We start from the raw sequence: 20829 nt of genomic DNA on the forward strand, positions 1-20829 counted from the left end.
CAAACTAACACCTCATTGATTTTGCAAGAGTTATGAATTTCAGCTGGCACTAAAATTACTTTTTATATTGTGTCATCTTTTTTGTAATGATGTGTAACATTTATTTATGCAGATGTGTACTGCTGTAGATTAGCACCAATAAATACTGTACACTTAAATACAGCTTGCATCTTGCTGGACAGCTTCCATCACAAAGGGTCTGTGTTAAACACTTGGTTTTTGGTTGTGTCTGGGCACGGCCATATCCAAATGCATTGCGCTTTCACTGTAACCGGGTTACACATGGTAATCTAATATTGCAGTTGGCAAGGAAATGTGTGTGTGTGTGTGATCTTTTGTTATTAGTGTGTCAATATTTAACAGTGCCGCTAAAGAGAGGATGCGGTACGTTGGAGAGCAGCCCAGAATGTGGTTTCTTGAGGGGGGACTCAGTAATGTGCTACCTGGCATCCAGGAGAGGGTTAAAAATTCAGGGGTTAAACAGTCTGTCCGTGTCTGTTAATAGAAGGGAGAGCTCCACTGATTCTATAAGAAAGCATCCCTGCTTAGAATTCGGGACCCTTCGTGTCTGCAGCGCAGTAACAGTACTGGTGCATCGGCACTGCATTGCAATGTCAGCCTCTGTAACAGACCCCCGCTGAGATCATTTTGTTTGCACTGTAACTACGTATTGCAAGTAACACGAGTTAGAGCACATGCTTACCGTGTCAGACTTTGATAAGGGCTGTTCTTCATGCATGCTGTGTAAACATCCCTACTGAGATTCAGAGAGCACCTGCCATGTGACTCCCCATTGTGTGGTATGCCTGGGACCTGCAGCCCCAGTGCTTCAGACATGCTTCTGTGAAAGTGCACCCTGGCATTTTAACATTCCCAGAAGAGAGATACTCCGAGCACCACAGAGACAAACGGTGTGTCTCCTCTGCCTTTACTCTACATAAACATGCAACTATGAAGGAGAAGCAGCATGAGATGGTCTATATTATCCGCCTCATTGATTTTGCAGTGCAGGCTTTTATATATGCAGGTTTACGCGTCTGCTGCAAACTACAAGTATGGTTTGGCAGCCTGAACATATCTCGGTGTGTGTTTCTTTTAGTTTGAATATATAAAAACATAGTTTTGCTTGCTTCCAGCATCCCAGTTGTGGTATATATAATACACAGTTTTATTTCCACCCACAGTTGTCCCTCCAGGGTCATATTAGACCCATTGGGGGTATTTTCCCCTGGTTGCCTGTGATGTCATCTGAATCTAAGTCCACTGGTAACATTGCTAGGGCTATGAAGAGGTAAACAAATAGTTGTGTTAGTTTGTTATCCAAACACCGACATTAATACCCTGTTAACAGTGTTATTCCAGATGTTTCTCATTTTGTTATCCAACCACAGTAACTTTCTTTAGCTACAACGCTTACAAGAGCTGCATGAAATGTGTCTCCTTGAAGTACACTAATGGAAACGAGCGCCAGCGAAAACACAGTTCTAAATCCTGTTTCAGAAAACATAAGCAGCAGCCGGAATTAGATTATTGATTTGTGCCTTGTGTCTGATTTATTTACCTGTTAATAAGCTGCGGTATTTAGCCTGGCACAGCTAACCGTATACTGTATATTAAGGACCCTGATTTATAATCTTTATCTGTTCTTTGCTCAGAGCTGTGTGTGAATGAAGAGCCTCTTTATGAGCACATGTAGCATTGCATGTTCTGCAAGCCTACCTCGTACCTGTAAAGCACTTGCCTGTCAGTGCCAAATACTGTCAGACCACGTGCATTGCACAACATTGCATAGCATTGCACAGTTTGAGTGTAGAACCTTGTCCCTGTTTGTGCTGGCAATGAGCTGCTATTTAGATCAATACAATAGTAGATCACTGCAGCAGGATTGTGAAACTGCGGGATAATTAACAAGCGATCCTAAATAAAGTGCAGAGCAAGTCAAAGAGCTGGAATGGAGTTCAGTAAATGTGTCTGACTCCTGCAGTTTGCCCTGTTTGCAATACTGAAGTGCTTGCTGTTCAGTCAATAAACGGTACTTTTACTTTACCTATCTCCTCCTCCCTGACGGTATGGTTTGTTCAAACAGTCAAAAAAAATAGCAGATTGGATTTTATGTATTCTGAAAGTAATACTAGTATACTGTAGGGTCACCAGGCAGCAATATGCATGGGTAGGAGTGTTGCTATAACCCGTACAAAGACACCCACTGTGCTATAACTGCAATATATACTATACTGTTCATACAGTAGAAGTTAATAACAAACCTTTATTTCATTTAGTTTTGTTTGTGTTTTGAAAGGGAATTTTTGTAAGTGTTTTGAAATGACTTTGCAATTGAAAGGAGTGCCGAGAGGTAGAAATTCATGAAAACAGCACACAGCACGCAGTGCACAGCACAGAGAGTCAGAGAGTCTGAAAGTTTATGCTGGCTAATTTAAGACAAAAAATAAAATGTAAATAAAAATTACAATTCTGTTAAAGTTATTCTGAGCTTCATTATAACATTTTAACCAGAAATCCACTCTACCGCAAATATTCCCAAACTACCCAGAAAAGAAACATTAAAATGCAGATGAAAAACAGAGAAGCCGTGTATGAATGTCAAAAATATCATTTGGCAAAAAAGAAACAATGTGTGTCTTACTGTTAGTGCAGTGCAGAGTGCAGAGCATGTTTAAAATGCAGATGTGCCCTGTGATCCCATTCAGATCCAGCCATGCCAGGTATGTGATACATTCTGAAGGGATTAACATTTCAAACTGTGACAAGGAATATCAGATTGGTTTTGCAGCGCCTACAAGGGAAACACTGAGTGGCTGAACATTGAACAGTGTCTCAGACATGGTAATAAAGCAAGCATGACAACATGAAAAGAATGCCATAAAGAGCTCTCAATTCAAGCATTTCACCTGGCTGGTTACTTTCTTAAAACGTCCCTCAGCCTGGTTTGAAAGATCAGCAAAAGCGTGTGTTTTTTACCATGGTGTATCACTGTAAACTCCATTAGGAGTGTTAATGTAACAGTCTTCAAAATAATGGAGTTTGGAGTGTTAATGTAGCAGGCTTCCTGGCTACAGGTAATGTAGAAGTCTCTAAAGACAGCCTACAGAATATAAACTGTACCATCTATAGACTTTATGACCTTTTAGAACTAGCTGTACCACCTTGGCCAGAATCCAAAAGAAGGATGGGGCTTATCCAGTATTTGGATGAAGGCCAACTGTACAAAGAATTCCTTCTGGATGTTTTAGGAGGGGGCACACTGCTGGACAGCTATCATGGTGCCTCTATTTCTGTATCGTGAAAAGGAATGATTGAACCTACATTGTCAGCGCAGCCTTTGTCCATGCGTATAAGAAGTGATCACAGATAAGCTTTTCTGACTTGTTAGCATGGATGAGTTCCTCTTTGAACGAATGTTCGTGTACATAGCTGATGCAGCTACGCGCTCATCTAGAATATCCTGGATTGAGTCACCAGTTCGGTACTGTTGCCTCGGGTAGCTTTTTCAGTTCTGTTCAGAAACCTAACAACCGTTTAAATGTTTTACACATTCTCTCACGGCTTGTGGAAGCCTGGGTTTGAATCCAGCTTCTGCGCTCTCTAAACCCCCCAATTCTGCACTAATTGCCACAAGCTGTAGTGAACCGTACAGTTTTCAAAACTCCTATTCTGTTTGAATAAGTAGCTTTTTCACAGGGAGCATTATCATTATGTTGTTGCCACATTTTCTCCCAAAGTTTGCAAATAAATGAATCGGCAAACAAGCAGGAAGGGTTTTCCCAATTCACCGCGCCCATGTCTGCCTAAAAGCGATGCGTGCTGTTGACTTAAAGTTACTTATTAAGAATGAAATTGGAAATCAATTACTGACTAGCTAGTGCAGCTGCTCCGTCAGTTTAATGTCCAGCTTTACAGAGGTAAGAGAGTCAGTGCCAATGATCAGCCCTTGACAGCAATCAGGAAATTCATTGAGCTGATGGATGGATGCAGCTCGGTTGGCCTAACATTGCAGTCCGCTGCAGCAAAACGTTTTCTTTAGTTTTTGAATTACTGAGGAATGGATGGTCCCACTTCCTCAGCATGAACCTGATCTTAATCACAGTTTGTTTCAAACTGAAAGAGCCTGTGATGAAGCAGCATAAATTTACAATCCCAATCCAGAAGATGATACACTTTTTCTTTCAGTCTGACTCAGCCTCAAGGGTGTGTCACTTTATAGTGGTCTTTGTAAGAAAGAGGCTTAAAGCTGGTGGAAACCAGTCAATACTGCAGGAAGCATGTTTAAGCTTAAAATAACTGGTGAGAAACTCTCAGATCAGTGTGCCACCTGCGCATTGAGGTTCATTAATAGTTTCAATAACAGTTACAGATTGAAAGCTTGGCTATTTTTCAGGGCTGTGATTACCTGTTCTTATATTCGAGTATGCCTGCTAGAAAAGCTGGTGATTGGGGAGGAGGAGGAGGAGGAGGAGGACGATGAAGAATTAAATGGGGTAACCCTTCATCTTTACTTGCAAGAACTTTATTTTAAAAATGAATCCAGAAAAGTCTCAGAAAAAAGAAGGAATTGTGATTGTAAAAACAGGATATGAGAACTGTGAAAACTACAGTGCTCTTTAACCCTTTGACCTTTCACCGGATAATTAAGACATGTGGTTCTATTTCCATCAAATCATGTTGCAGATATTTGCTTTAGGGTCTGTCTTGGGGGCCAGTCTTGAGATCACAAACCAGGGGTAGTCAAGCCCTTCCCTAGGGGGCCAGTCTTGAGATCACAATCCAGTGGTAGTCAAGCCCTTCCCTAGGGGGGCATTCTTGAGATCACAATCCAGGGGCTGCACAGAGATCATCAAACTGGACCAAGCACAGTACTAATCCTGGTGTGGAAGAGGTTAACACTTTCCTCTGTAAAATGATCTGAACCTTTTCTTCTGAATGTCAAAGGGTCACTGAAACTGTTCTTTTTCATTCAGCAAATCTTGTGACACACAGTATACATGATTGCAGAATCACTGCACCAGCCCCTTCTTATTCCAGAGTAATACTTCCAACTTCAGGAAATCAGGAATACAATTCAACTCATTGTTCATGATATTTTGAAAAGTATGGCCTTTCTATTGCCCTGCATGTCTTAGCATTTCCACTGCCTCACTCCTACCAGAGCAAGGGCCCCAGGACGATTTTAAAGGTTAAAGCAACGTGTATTTCTGTTATATCTTTTAAAGGAATTCAATTGACCTAACATGTTAAGGCAGGCTTGGTGGTCCAGTGGTTAAAGAAAAGGGCTTGAGGAGGTCCCCTGTTCTATTCCTCGCTCATCCACTGACTCACTGTGTGTGACCCTGAGCACGTCACCTCACCTCTTTGTGCTCCGTCCTTCGGATGAGACGTAAACCGAGGGCCTGTTATAAGTGACTGTGCAGCAGTTGTTGATGCATAGTTCAACCCCTAGTCTCTGTATGTTGCTTTGGATAAAAGCTGCACTCCTGCAGTGTGGAAGCTAATTAATCCGCTGTCGCTCTCCTGCAATGATACAGTCTTGTTTCAGTATACAAATAATTAGAACATTATGACACCCTGCAATGCAGAGCATTCATGTATTAGAGACAGAGCACCTCACAGAGAACACTTTTTGATGATTCCAAGAGCGAGTGGCTGCCTGAGAACCTCATTCTCGCCCTGTGCCTTGCCCATTCTCCTCGTCTCTCTGAACCCCTTTTGCCATGTTCGTTCTCGTCTCTCTGAGCCCCTGTGCCACGCCTGTGCTCATCAGCTCTGTGAGCCCCTGTGCCACTCCCGTTGTCCTCATCTCTCTGAGCCCCTGTGCCACGCCCGTTCTCCTTGTCTGTCTGAGCCCCTATGCCACGCCTGTTCTCATCTCTCTGAGCCCCTGTGCCATGCCTGTTCTCCTCACCTCTCTGAGCTGAGACCAATGAGCCAGATGCCAGTCTGTGACAGCTGTGCTGCTGTGTCAGTGAGAAACTAGGTTAAGAGCAACAGGGGTCAGTTTACCTCAGGCTTCGCACAGCTGTCACACTGGGAAAACATTTCCGTCATTCAGATATGAGCAAGGGTGGGTGCACATTTCACTACAAATGCTTACTGTAAATGTAAAGTGTTTCAGAACGACAAGAAAAAAAAAATAAAAAAAATTGGCCAAAGGTAAATGAAATGTATTGTCCCTTCCTTTTGTCTAATTGGGCACAGCACTGTCTGTAGTGTTAGCAGTGCAAATGGAGGAGATTTGTGTGAACATCACAGTGCAGTTGAAATCAGCTGCTTAAACTGTAGCTTGAGAGTTAAGACCATGAAACACCGTGACTTACAGTGATAATAAAGGCTGCAAATGCACATTAATTCCAGTGGAGTAGCTGTTATTTATACAGTGTTCCAATTGAATTTAAATTTTATATTATATAGTCTCATTTATATATATATATATATATATATATATATATATATATATATATATATATATATATATATATATTCAGTACTTTTTCTAAAAGGCCAAGGTAGCCGTGATACAAGTTTGGAAAAGAACAGTCATTTAGTAATGTTAACATGTGAACTGTATATTTGCCTCCTGCTTCACTGCGTAAAGCAATTTCTTCATGAGATTTCAAAGTTGGCAGCGTGATGCAGTGTTTAACAATCCAAGCTAGAGCCTTTACCTCCCCATGCTGCTAAGAAGTGAGCAGCCAGATTGCCCCAGGCAGGTCACTGTCCACTGGGGGGCTGAAGTGTCAGTGAGAGGGACGCAGAACTAACAGCAGGGGAATGGAAAGAAAGAGAGAGAGCATGTGAACAGCCAACAGCAAGAGAACAGTGCCCCTACTGGAGAAACATGCAACGGGTAGTTTGCTGGTGATCAGCAGTAGAACAAGATATGCTGGCATGTGTCTGAAGGAGCCCGGAAATTCTGCAACTATACATTGTAAAACACACTGAGGGCAGTGCATCACACTCTGAATGGCATGTAGGTTTAGGTAGCCTGACACAGTGTTTGAGCAAGGTGGCCAGTAAGCTTGTTACTCCTGTAGGATAGGTAGATATGTGTCTACAGAGGTCATTGACAGTCTTGCAATACTGTTTGTTTGTTCCCAGCTGTTTAAATGTCTTGATTCCAGGCTTATGGGTAATAATACTAGTTGTTTAATTTGGATTGAAAGATAGTGCCTGATCTCGTTCAGGTCAACCCCGCTCTTTCCCAGTTCAAATAGACATAGACGTATTGATGCAGGTTATATTGTGATATAAAATGAACAAGTCATGCTTCTGTTCCGAGCTGCTGCCGCTGCTAAGAGTAGCCTATTTTTGCACTTTCATTATGAGCAGCAGGGCTATTAGAAGAAGATCTATTAACTGACAGTGCTTATTAAAGAGATCCAACACTGTACTTTGCAGGATATGTACTAGAAGAGGCAAAGAGCATCCTTGCAGGGAAAGCTTTATTAAAATGCAAAGCATCACAGCTCCAATATCCTGGAGGAGCTTTAAATTCGCTGCACCAATGGAAACTTTTTTCATTTTTAAAATTAAAAAAAAGAAGCATAATTTATGCAACTCCCGGCAAAAATAAGTATGTTATGGACCGGTGAGATGATTGCCTATCTTTGAATCACGTGCCTGAAGTCTTGTGCAGTCAGTGCTTTTTTACAGCAGGGCCATACTGTACATGTGCTTCTCCACACTGACTCGCTGTCTATTTGGATAGATGTTGTGTGTTTTCATCATCAATCTTACAAGGTTTCCTGGCTGCTGGGACTGAGAGGCACCATGCATTCAAATGAAAGCTCTATCTCCATTTCTATTAATAAAGGGATGGTATATTAAGGCAAACAGCTGCACCTGCTATAAGTATACAATGTGGTTATAAGGATTTTGATCGTACCTTGCAGCTTGCTTCATGTTTGATGAGATTATTGTATGCTGTGTCTATTTTTAACTGTCCCTGTGTGTACAGTATACTATGTAGGTCAAATCAAGGGCTTGCTTTAAGTATGGTGGAAACATTGAGGTATCAAGCAGTTAGACCTCTTCATCAGTTGTGCTTTGGCTTAGTCTGGGTTGAAATGGTCCAGATGTAGCACTCATTTGAAGAGGTATTCTATTGGCTTTGACTTAAATATGCATGCATTTTATAATGTGTAGCTCAGCATCACAATATAAATGTTCAGAGAATTTCTTGGATCATAAAAGCAATTATTATTATTATTATTATTATTATTATTATTATTATTATTATTATTATTGCTATTATTATTAACTTTTTTGCTGAAAACAAGATGTATGTTCTGTGTTATCTGTGAAAATCCAAATGAACGTTAATTTCTTAAATCTTAATGAACGAAAGAAATCGAATAGAGAAGGGCAAGAAAGGGGATGAAAAATGGTCCATTGAAAGCATGGCATGTATCCTGAAAGACACCCAGTAATAACCCCCATGCTTTGCTCTCTGCCAGTGTAATTAAGTCCAGTTGAATAAACAACATGTTCTGTCAGTACACCCTGCAGTCTTCTATTGTCCACATTACAATCGCATGTCCAGGGCCCACGGGTTCATTAAAATCATTTAGGGAGCTGAGTAATAGATAATGGCGAGGGCTTACAGTTCAGTCGATCCCTAACCAAATTATCAGCAGAGAAAGACAAGCGAACATGACAGTATGACTAAACAATAACTGAGGTGGCAAAAAGAACAAGGGACAGGTGAGCTTGTTTTGCATTTCATCTCTAATATTACTCTGTGGGTGATTACTGGTACAGACGCTCAGATCTCTTTGATTTCATAATGAAAGTGAGTGAATAGAAAAAATACTGTAAAAAAAAAAAAAGAGTTGGACATTGATCAGCCCTGCCAGCCAACAGAATTAAAATGTAATGAAATTACCCTGAGTCATGAATGATGCATCAGATTAAAAATAACCATGTTCTGCTTTTCTACTTGGTTGAGTGAGTTTTTAATACATGCTACTGCTTTTCAATTAATGAAAAACTTTTTTTCAAGGAATCATTTAAAATGTGTCCCACACTGCTCAAATCCATGGCTTTGTTGCTCGCAGTTACGCAGAGAGATCAGTATTGCGGATCACTGTTTTTCTCATTGTAACCCATTGACTGACCCCAGTGCTTAAGCAGATGGAAAGCTAGTTAGTGTGTTAGCCCGCTACACCACCATGCCCTGGACTTGAACCCTTTACTGTCTGCATTTACATTCAAGGTGCTATGAGAAGAGATTGAATAGTGTGCCTCTGTGGGGGTCTCTACCCAGCGTTTGAAAATGCAAGAGGTCTGTCCAGAAGTGTCCCCAGAGCAGGTCTGTTGCAGTGCGTGTAAGAGGCTCTGTGTGGATGGCTCTCTCTTCTGGCTTATTTTGTTCTATTCCATTGTCCTGGCTTGAATAAACTCCCTTTGCGCTGTCTAATGATAATTCCCTGGCTAATTTAAAATTCTAAAAGCACAAAGGAGTTTTTAAAAAAGAAAAAAAAGTATTGGAAGAAATTGGTATTTTGTTTTGTCGCGAATGGCAAAGCGCTATGGAGAAAGATTTCTTGGATAATGAATTCAGCTGTCTGTGACTTTTGCGTATGATGTGCCATTTAGTTAGCTGCACTTCCTAGCAGTATGGATTAATAATCCTCATTATAAACACTTTGAAAACAGATTGAGGGAATTGTTTCCATGTGAGTAACGTACAGCGTCGGTTACAGCATTCTGTGCACACGACTCCCAGCGAAACGGGATGCCAGGCGCTCATAAGCTCCCTAATTTGCTCACGCAGTGGGCACATGAGAACATTATGAAACTCTTCCAGATTAATGAGGCTCAGTCACTCCTCAGGGTTTTTATATTTCATTACTGCACGCCCCACGGCCTGCTGCTCGGAAAAACCATCAATTCCAAACGACGTCGTCCGAGATCGCGAAAATAATCTATCCCAAAGATGGTTTCCTGGTGGGGGGGGGGGGGGGGGGGGGGGGGGGAGGTGCAGTGGGATATATTTAGTTTGTTTGTTTTTTGTTGTTGTTTGTTTGTTTGTGTATTTACAGTCGAATTACAACAGCAACGCAGGATTGAATCATTACTTAAAAGGAGCTGACAAAGAGAGCTTGTCTGTGTACAGTATAAAGCTTCTTACAAGTTTATAGTGTTGTGGTCATCGATGTGCCATGTTGAGACAGATTCAACAGGGCTGTAGACATTTTAAAGACACTGACCAGATAGATTCCACAGTACCTTAATTTACAGCCAGTAGAATATCTTTAGAATATTGGTATTCCTGTGATGCCCTGAGAGCTGATGAAAGAAGCGTTGTGCCCAACACGCACAGTCGTACATCTTGAATATCATTGCACTGTGCCAGGACTGCCCTAATCTAGCTTGAACTGTCACGATACTGCTGGTGGTGAACTGAGTGAGTGCTGAGCTGTAAGTGTCATTAACAGCACTGCCCCCCAGTTTATATTTAACAACAACCCAGCTCAAAAAAGCACCCCAGAAAAATACACATTATAAACTGTATAGGTAACAAGCTGAGCTGTCTGTTCAATAAGAACCAGGTCGTTCGGCTGGACTCCTTGCAGTGAGCGGTCAAGACAACAGCCGGGTTTGTAAAACTGTCAGTATTCCAAAACACATGCGTACGCTGGACACTAAAAACAATGCTGGGAGTGGGTTACAGGAGTTTGGAAACATCAATGGATTTTGAATCCAGCCACATCACCTCTGAAACCATGTCAGATTGTACTGCAGGATCCCTTCCTCGGCACTGGAAACACAATGAACAGCAAAAGGAAATGGCAGCCAGGTCTGGAAAAGCACCTGCAGGGAAACGCACAGCTGGATACACTTTACAAGCGCACTGAGATTATGTAGTAACACTTCCAAAAAAAGGGTTTCCAAAGAGAACACAGGAGCACCAGCCAGCTGATGAGTACTGTTATTTTGTTTGCCGAAGTTTCGATTGGCAATGTGACTCTGAAAAGATGACCTGGTTTAGCTTCCACATAAGACTTTTTATTAAATAAATAGAAATAAATGATGGTTTCCAGGGCTTTTTGTATGAGGTGGCATTCATTCTGTGCTGTTTACGCTCAGCTTGATGTCGAAGAGGTCTTCAGATTCTTCTTAACCAAACCCCACAGCACCTCATAACTGAGGCGTCGCTCATTTTCCTGAAAGGTTCACAAAGGCCTTCCCTCCTTTTTTGTGCTTTCTGGGCCCTTGCAGTTATAGAGCCGCAAACGCTGGATTGAATCATTTGACACACGGAACAGATTCAAGTGTGCCTTATTTAGAGATTGATGTCATCAAGTAATTGTCCTGTAAGACAATACACTCTTCCTTTCAGAGGTTTCCTGTGTGGGCAGAGATTGTGGTGTTGTTGCTATGAGCAGTCAATACAGAGCGGTTTCCAAGGAAACACGCCCAGAAAGCACCAGTATTGCTACACACATATATATACAAATGTACAGTAATAAACATATACTGTATATTAATATATTGCATTCAGATTTACCAAGGTCACCTGAAGTTCAGGACGTCAGGCCCAGTTATACAGTGCCATCCAGCTGTACTTCTGGATATGCACCGTAGGTCTGCCTGTGTGCCTGTCGGGTAGGGGTGGGGCTGGAAGAGAGGGAGACATGCCAATCAACTCCCATCTCATCTCAAATCGATTCCCTCAACCCCAGAGCAAGGCTGTCATTCATCTCGACTATAAAAGGCTCAGAATGACGGCTGTCAAAAGAGGCTTCAGAGGCTTCACCTTTATGGCTGTCCTGTCGATTTACACTATACTGTGGTATACCAAAGTGCACTGTACCATAGCTATGGTATAGTCTAGTATGCACAAGTGATTTTGACAGTGCTGCAGTAGAATACTGGTGGGTTGTCGAGGATTTGTGAAACACTCTACAACCCGGTTTCTCAGAGACGTCGGGTTCAGTGGCCAAGAGTTGCGTCGCACACTGAAGAACTTATCTGAAGCAGCAGAAAGGAGCAGCAACTGGCTGTGGTTGAGACGGAAAGATTCTGGATAATGATCTCAAGCACAATAGAAAGAAAGCAAGCTGACATACAGGTAAGTAAGCTGGACTGAGCTGAGTGGGGGATGGAGGGGGGTGATGCTGGGACGCCAGAATCACTGTTGAGCCCTCTTGAGGTGTCGTGGGCTAGTCAACGAAACACCGAGGATAGAAGGTGCCCACTTGAAGACCCCAGAGATGTACCCTACTTAGCTCAGTCCAGACGGTTGTCATGCTGATACGTTGGGGAGACCACACTGGATTGATCCCCGGAGCCAGCATCGCAGCCGTTGTGTGTGCTGATGCGCTGGGGAGGCAAAATGAGCTGATCCCTGGAGCCAGCATTACACTTCAGCAATCAACACCAGACAGAAGGATATCTACATCATCAGGTGGAAAACAACGCAAATGGATGGAGATGCAGATGGATCACATTAGTTTAATGCAAAGCTACGTCTTAGTTGGTGGTTATCTTGGCGAGAGCCGAGTTCAAATCAGATTGAAGTTCAACATCTACTCTCATGTAATAGAAATCTTTTTTACCCATATTTCTTGAACAACAATGCATCTCTGGTCACATGACATGTAGAAAACGCCCTGTAAGTTTTACTAGCTTCCTGCCACAGGGCACTGCAGAAAACAATGATATATACTCAGAGAGCTTGTGCCTGGTTAAATATTTTTAAATCAATAGACCCATATATATCAGCATTTACAGCACAGGCCTCAGTTTAAATGCATTCTATCTGTTATGACGACTGAAGGGTGGAAGGTGAAAGAGATCACCATTTTAAAAATCTGAAAACGGACACGGTAATGCTTATGTTAAAACCAAAGGACAATACAGCTTGTGCTTTTAATTTTATTTAAGTGAAAATGATTATAAAAAGTGTGTTTAAAACTGTTTCATCAATGTGTTCTGTAACACTGCCCGAAACTCTACCTTCCCCTGACAGAGGATTTGTAGCAGTATTATAGTATATAATAGTATATAACACTGGGTTCTTTTGCTGTTGTTTTTTTTTATTTTATTCATAATTCAAGTCACAAGTTCTGATGTTGAGTGTTTGTAAGTGTTCTGAGCACATTGCATAAGGGCTTTGTTGCATCCCCACTAAAATAGAACAGTAAAACAGTTCTAAAATAGAACTGTTTGCTCTGAAGCAGACTGATAGAGATCTTCACTGTACCCTGTGTCCTTTCCACATGGTCTCTCTGAAGCTTACTGATGGAAATAGGTCAGGGTGGTTTTAAAAAGCTGCAAAGATACCCTGCATTAGCCTTTGGTGGTGGTCTGTATCTCCACAACACCAGAAATCGAACAGTTGGTATTTCTCAGTTGGTAATCCACACACACACAGCGTTTGAAGGACACTTTAAATGGATCACCCCTCTGCTTCTGATGCAAAGCCTTATAAATCTGGACGATCTCTGACAAAACTCCCCTCATGCTCTTAGCATGCCCAGTTAGAAGGGCTTTCACCCTGGGCAGAATAGTTTGTGAACATTAGAGCGAGTTATTGTCCCCCTATTACCCCCTATTTCCTCGTTAACCAGCAGCTGCAGGCGGCTCTGAAACATCTTGCAGGGCCGCTGGAACACACTACAGTCACCTTTGCCCCCCGTCTTTTCTATGTAGGGATGAGGACAAATTTCCTTAATGTATTTTTATATAAATAACAGTGAAGAAAACCTAGCCTGAATTAAAAAAAAGATTGCTCAGCAGCAATAAGATATATACTGTACCGGATAGGTAATGTAGGTGGAGAAAATGTGCAGGCTATACTGTGTTTTACAATATGTTTTTTATCAGTCCAGTGAAATACATAAATAAATAAATTGCAGGTACTGTAGCATAGGTATTGCTAATCATCCACGTGGTTAGTTTGTCATTGGGAAAGGGAAGTTGCAAGTGTCAGATCTCACTTACCCTCTGGGTTTCATTATCTTACGATATACCGAATTGCTCTGAACGGCAACTGCTCCCGAACAGAGCATCTCAAACCACTTCCAGAGGGAGACTCATGTGGAGAAGCTGGCTGCGTGCCAGGGAGTGCCAGTGTGTCTGGGCAGTGTCGCACCGTGCTGCATTCACACTGGCACCAGCAGCACTGCTTGTTAAAGTCTGTTTTGCAGCTTTGTATCAATGGCTCTGCTCAAGCGCTCAGAATCCGCTTGGTGAGTTAATGGGTCAGGAAACACAGTTAAGGGTGCAGCCACAGCTTTCTTCTCCATAAATAAGGATGCACTTTGGAAGAAAGCACAGAGGCAGTGCGTATAAAGAGCTCAGTGGAAGCAGAACTATGTGTAGAGCAGCCCCTCTGGGGATCCTAATTTGTGTGTGAAGGGGGATAGCTCCCCAGGCGGCCCGTCAGCGCTCTATCTTTTACAGCTCTGCTTTGGGAGTGTGTGCTACCCTTTGTGAACATCTTATTGGACTCTTATATAACCCTGGTTTAAAGACGGTCGATAAACCCTGCGGTAGTCGTCAGCTTTTAAAAACCTGTTTTTCATCCGTGGCTTGCAGCTGTAATGAATAAAGAGGACCCCGACACTAAACACTGGCTGCCCAGTGAATGAGCTCAAATCAAAGCTAACAAGAGGCGCAGTGCCGGTGAAGCTGCAACTGTCCGAGTGGCGAGAGCATTCCTTGTGAGTCTATTTAGGCGCTGTGTAGTCTCTGCAGATAACCGTTAGGACAAAAAAGAGTAGAAACTGCCTGCACAACTCCTGCAAGGATTGTAATCAGGGCCGCTACTGTTCATTAATACTAAAATATTACTTATTGCTCAGATGTAGGTCACATTAGATATAGGTATCTGTGCGTGGTCCATCTTAACTGTCCTTTCAGCTCCATGGGACGCTGCCACCTGTCTGCTCTTCTGTGCACTCCAGCAGCGTGTGTTACTCCACATGGTTTTCAATAAGAGGTCTGGTTATGAAAGGCTTCTCTGTGATCCTGTGGTTGCTAATCTGGTTTCAGTAGAAGCCTAGTCTGGTCATACTTTACTGGCAGTACTGTACTCTGCTCTGGCAGCCTCCCTGAAAGGGCCCTTACAGCATTCCAACCACAAAGTTCTGTCTGCAGGTCAGCTTTACCACTGCTTCTATTCCACAACATTGTCCAGCCACACAGAAAATATAACAAGATGTCCTGCCAGTTGAAAAGTTTCCTCTGCGTTCAGCTCGGATTCCTCTGTGCTGGTGTGTTTGGAATGGGCTCTCAATCATAAGCACCCTAGAGAGGGTATTGCAAAGTATTGCTAGGTCATACAGATCACTGTCTGGGCTTACTGTAGCTATAGATGCTCAGAACTGATTGGATGATTCTATCCCAGTAGACATCCCATGATCTTAGCACAGTTGCTCTCTCTCTCTCTCTCTCTCTCTCTCTCTCTCTCTCTCTCTCTCTCTCTCTCTCTCTCTCTCTCTCTCTCTCTCTCTCTCTCTCTCTCTCTCTCTCTATATATATATATATTTTTTTTTATGTGGATATAAAATAATTCAGAGGTAAAAATCATTCCACATTTTGACATGTATCTTGGTTCTGTTGTTTAAAATATCATCGTATTTATTTTCATCAATGATGTAAGAAAGACATGATGAAAGTGATGAATTACTTCATCATTGGCACATGATAAGCAGATTCTAACGACAGCTGGCACTGAACTGAGGAACAGAAGCCTGGTGAGGATTCAGAGAATTCCATTGTGATGACGGTGCCCTCTTGTGGCCATACAGGTATAATGCACACCTTGCATTGCATAGCAGTTTTCCTGTGGGTGTTTTTTTGTTTGTTTGTTTAAGTTCAGCACTGGTCACTGGTATTCCTTAGGTATGAATCGGTTTTGGTTACAGATTGTCTTATTCAAACAAAAAAGTGAAATTAAGTCTTTTCAGTTATACTGGATAGGCCTGTAAGCAACCTCTAAAACAAAGCAGAGCCACTTTACCCTTCTAGAGCAGAAGGTGGCAGCCCCTGCCTGAATTAATGTGCAACACAATTGAATTATTCAAACGGACAAACACGTAATGATCTATTTGCATGCCAGTACCTTGTGACAGGGTGTGCTGAATTTGCTGTGCATTTTAAGATGCAGAGGGCATGGTATCAGGCAGACGCTGCAGCAGGGGCAGTGAAGTATAGACTGCAGCGCATTCCTGCAGCTCGTCTAATTACACATGAGCTCCCAAGTCGTGGGCTATCGCTTCCTCACACGTGTGAGAGCAATCTGGCAGCACATGGGCCATCGGTTGAGCTTGCTGTGTTCACGGGATGCGTGTGTTTGAGGAATGGTGCAGCATGCATCCTCGTGTTGGACTCTGCAGGGGAATGCTTCACTAGCTCACAGCATTGAAGGGAGCTGTTTGTTTCTCCTGCGCTCTGCGCTGCACAGAACAATCCATAGCGCTATGCTAGATACCAGCTGCTTTAGAAATAAAAGGGTTTAGACATTGCAAAGGATAGAGGACACACAAGGGCTTGGGATAAGGGAGGAAACTGTCAAATCACAGGAGGGACCGAAATACCACTGCAGTCTGACTCAGTAAATAAAGCCGTGCTTTCAATTTAAAGATAAGAAATGCTCTTGGCCAGGTATATAGAACCTTGTACAGAACCAGCGTAATAAGAAACATTTGTATTGGCAGAGATATATTTAGACATATGTTTGTGTTGTCACAGTATCTGTTGTCCAGAATGTAGAATAAAGATCAATTCTTGAATGAGTTGCACTGTGGTTGTTGGTGCGGGTTTGTGGCTGTGCAATGAGGGGGTGCAGCCTCTTTAATGAGAATAATGAGAACCAGACATCTGTGCCGCATCACGTGGTTCAGAGCCTAATAAAAAGAGTTCCTAATGAAGGGACTGAATCCATCACTGTTGATTTTAGAAAGACAATCTTTTGCTTAATGGAAATTGCAAATACCAAAGCCAGTTATGCTGGGTGGCCATATGCAGCATATCATATCACAAGCTTGTTCATTACTGTGTTGGTCAAAATGTGTGGGAGCCCAGAAAGTGTGTTGAATTGTTTTGTTTTTTTAATTGTTTTATAGGAATCTTATTCTCAACCCTGGTGTTTGGACCAGCGTGTGGCTTCATCCTGGGCTCTCTCTGTACCAAATTCTATGTGGATGCTGTGTTTATCGACACCAGTAAGTAGTCGTGCAGGGCTGCATGCAAGACAAATACTAGCTCTACGGCTCACTCTCTCAAATGTGAACATTGAGGAAGTGGCAGGATCTGCTGAGTGATGCCCTGGAGGCTACTGATGAATTAGAGGGGAGCCCACTGTGATTCAGAGACTCCATCCACTACACTCAGTCATGTGGGAGTAGTCTGGGAAATATTCTGTCAAGGATTTAAACCTGTCCCTCCCATGGTAATCTCAAAGGTGTGATTGTTCACTTCAGAGATCCCCTGGCCACATCTCAATAGAGCAGTAGGACCTAATAACCCAGGTCCTTTCACCCGCACCCAGCATGGGGACTGAGCTGCTTTGGCAAGGGGCATGCATGCATGAGTGTTGGTCATTCTGCAGCAAGATGCCACCAAGTAGTATAGACGTTTAGTCAGGCAGTGACTCAGTGAAGTCACCCAAGAGCCCAAAATTCACTTGATTTATTTCAAATCCAAATTCAGGTGTTGACGATTAAAGATCAGGCTTCCTATTTCTTGCACTGTGAAATATTGAAAACAGTGAATTAGTGAAAGACCCTTATACAAGAAAATGTAGGGCTTTACAGTGTACTGTCAACATGGCCCAACTGTGATTTATCCAAATTAGTGAATTATCAAATGGTAAAAAAAAAAATTATAATAATCAGGGGAACACTGTTTAAAAATGTATATATAGATGAGCCAAGATCTGGATTTGAACTTGGACTTGAAATACCTGTACTGAGTGTCACAAAGTTGAAAATAGGAGGCCTTCCATAGGAAGACAGGTAATACTGCACGAGGAGTGTGAAATAACCAGACGGAAGCACTCTTCAAAACGGGTCCCAGTCTGGTGGCACTTCCCTGTAGAGCATGGGGCGTTGAACATTCAAATAATCATTTCATACACCTCTGAGGAGAGCTGCAGCCCTCGCTACAGCACAATATTAATTTTGGTTCCTGTTAAGCTTTTTCCCTTTCCGCAGGTAAGCTAGACATCACCCCGGATGACCCCCGCTGGATCGGAGCCTGGTGGGGCGGCTTCCTGCTGTGTGGCGCCTTGCTCTTCTTCTCGGCGCTTTTCATGTTCGGATTCCCGCAGTCCCTGTCAGTGCAGGAGCTGGACAGTGGCGGCGAGAGCGAGCAGACCATGCTTCCCGAGAGCCTCCCCCGCGACTACGAGAGACCCAAACCCAGCAACGGAGTGGTGCGCAACGCCCAAGAGCCAGAGAAGAACCCGACCTGCTGCCAGCAGATGAGAGGTGAGAGCAAAGTAACTGAAACACACAAGGGTGAGCAAGGGGACAATCCAGTCTCACAGGAGCAGAGCCTGAGACCGGTACGCTCAGTAGTGCTGCATAGGGGCTGCTGACATGGAGAGAAACCCTGGTTGTAAGTACAAAGTGGTTGCAGCATCCCAGACCATGTTGAGTGCAAAGCACACAGCCGTTCTGTTGTGGCTGCTCTTCTGCCGGGCCTGTATTAATAAAGCAGAACTCCAGCCAGGCGTGAAGTCGATTGTTTGGTCTTTTAAAGTGGCTGGAGGAAATGTGACAGGAAAAGTCAGAACTAAATTGGAACCCTGTGGCTGCCGCTCTGACCTTGCCTCAGGAGGGCTGCTTTTGATCCGCTAAGCCAGCTCCAGGCACAGCACTTATGTTATCAGCCCTAGTTTCATTAAGATGCAGATCGGAGCTGGAGTGGCTTTTCCCAGCTGTTAGCAGCACCGTACTGAAGTGCTTTTCAAACTTCTGCTTCTTGAAATATGAGTTGAGCGGCCGGGCGAGACCTGTCTGTTTTTCCTCACTGGGTCCCAATGGGATCGCATGTCTGTCTCATTTCTTGCCACTGGTTCTGTGGGATCACATGCTCATTCCTGTATCATTTCTTGCCTCTGCTCCAGTAGGATCGCATGCCTGTTTCTTTTCCTGCCCCTGCTCCAGTGGGATCTCATGCTCATGCCTGTCACGTTTCTTGCCCCGGCTCCAGTGGGATTGCATGCTCATGCCTGTCACGTTTCTTGTCCCTGCTCCAGTGGGATTGCATGCTCATGCCTGTCACGTTTCTTGCCCCGGCTCCAGTGGGATTGCATGCTCATGCCTGTAATGTTTCTTGTCCCTGCTCCAGTGGGATTGCATGCTCATGCCTGTGTTTCTTGTCCCTGCTCCAGTGGGATTGCATGCTCATGCCTGTCACGTTTCTTGTCCCTGCTCCAGTGGGATTGCATGCTCATGCCTGTCACGTTTCTTGTCCCTGCTCCAGTGGGATTGCATGCTCATGCCTGTCACGTTTCTTGTCCCTGCTCCAGTGGGATTGCATGCTCATGCCTGTCACGTTTCTTGTCCCTGCTCCAGTGGGATTGCATGCTCATGCCTGTCACGTTTCTTGTCCCTGCTCCAGTGGGATTGCATGCTCATGCCTGTCACGTTTCTTGTCCCTGCTCCAGTGGGATTGCATGCTCATGCCTGTAACGTTTCTTGTCCCTGCTCCAGTGGGATTGCATGCTCATGCCTGTCACGTTTCTTGTCCCTGCTCCAGTGGGATTGCATGCTCATGCCTGTCACGTTTCTTGTCCCTGCTCCAGTGGGATCGCATGCTCATGCCTGTAACGTTTCTTGCCCCTGCTCCAGTGGGGTCGCATGCTCATGCCTGTCAAGTTTCTTGCCCCTGCTCCAGTGGGATCGCATGCTCACGTCTGTCTTGTTTCTTTCCCCTGCTCCAGTGATCCCCAAAGTGACAAAGCACCTGCTGTCGAACCCGGTGTTCACCTGCATCGTCTTGGCCGCCTGCATGGAGATCGCGGTGGTGGCCGGCTTTGCTGCCTTCCTGGGAAAGTATCTGGAGCAGCAGTTCAACCTCACCACATCCTCTGCCAACCAGCTGCTCGGTAAGCCAGCTCATGTCTCAGTGGTCTGATCATTTAAACGCACCGTTTCATGCAGCACTTGCAGAATGCTTTGGTATGACGACAGCTTGGTCATTTTGAAGTCTTAATGCTAGTATCAACAGGGGAATGGGTTATTATTATTATAATACTGCTGAGCATTTTTTTCATTGGGCTTATCCAGTTGATATAAACACATGCTTTATTAACAACAGTAACAGCACGACCCCAGTAACAGAGGGCGACCCCAGAGCGAGCTGTCAAACTGAAAGGAATTCCAGCCATACCTCATGGAGCTGCTGTCTTCTCCCATGCTGCTCTGAATGACCGCTCTGAATGGTTGATATCCCTGCAGGCATGACAGCGATCCCCTGTGCGTGTCTGGGGATCTTCCTGGGCGGGCTGCTGGTGAAGAAGCTCAGCCTCTCTGCGCTGGGCGCTATCCGCATGGCCATGCTGGTCAACCTGGTGTCCACCGCCTGCTACGTGTCCTTCCTCTTCCTGGGCTGTGACACGGGGCCCGTGGCGGGGGTCACCGTCCCCTACGGAAACAAGTGAGTAGCGGGGAGGCGGGCACACCTGCGAAATGATACCGTAGCTGTATATTCAAAACATGAGACTGGTAAAATAAAGCATTAGCGATAAATAAATACTAACTGTTGAATAAAACAAGAAGTCTGCCAGATCTGCACATCACTGCTCAGTAACTGCTTGGTATGGTTTGCTCTGTTTTTGCTGCAGCCCCACAGCCT

At 43.9% G+C, this 20829-nt stretch overlaps 1 protein-coding gene across 2 annotated transcripts in view; it reads left to right on the forward strand.

Moving 5' to 3' along the window:
• The window catches only part of LOC121295024 (solute carrier organic anion transporter family member 3A1-like), a 52896-nt gene that overhangs the window by 28381 nt on the left and 3686 nt on the right, over positions 1–20829 (forward strand). The window contains exons 3-6 of one of the 2 annotated variants that reach the window (XM_041219300.1): positions 17091–17189; positions 18162–18455; positions 19916–20080; positions 20433–20631. In XM_041219300.1, coding sequence (XP_041075234.1) covers positions 17091–17189; positions 18162–18455; positions 19916–20080; positions 20433–20631 — 757 coding nt within the window. The remainder of the gene's footprint in view (positions 1–17090; positions 17190–18161; positions 18456–19915; positions 20081–20432; positions 20632–20829) is intronic. The other variant, XM_041219301.1, reaches the window with a different exon arrangement.

This window comes from Polyodon spathula, chromosome 19 (genome assembly GCF_017654505.1).
Source record: "Polyodon spathula isolate WHYD16114869_AA chromosome 19, ASM1765450v1, whole genome shotgun sequence".
NCBI classification, from domain to species: domain Eukaryota; kingdom Metazoa; phylum Chordata; class Actinopteri; order Acipenseriformes; family Polyodontidae; genus Polyodon; species Polyodon spathula.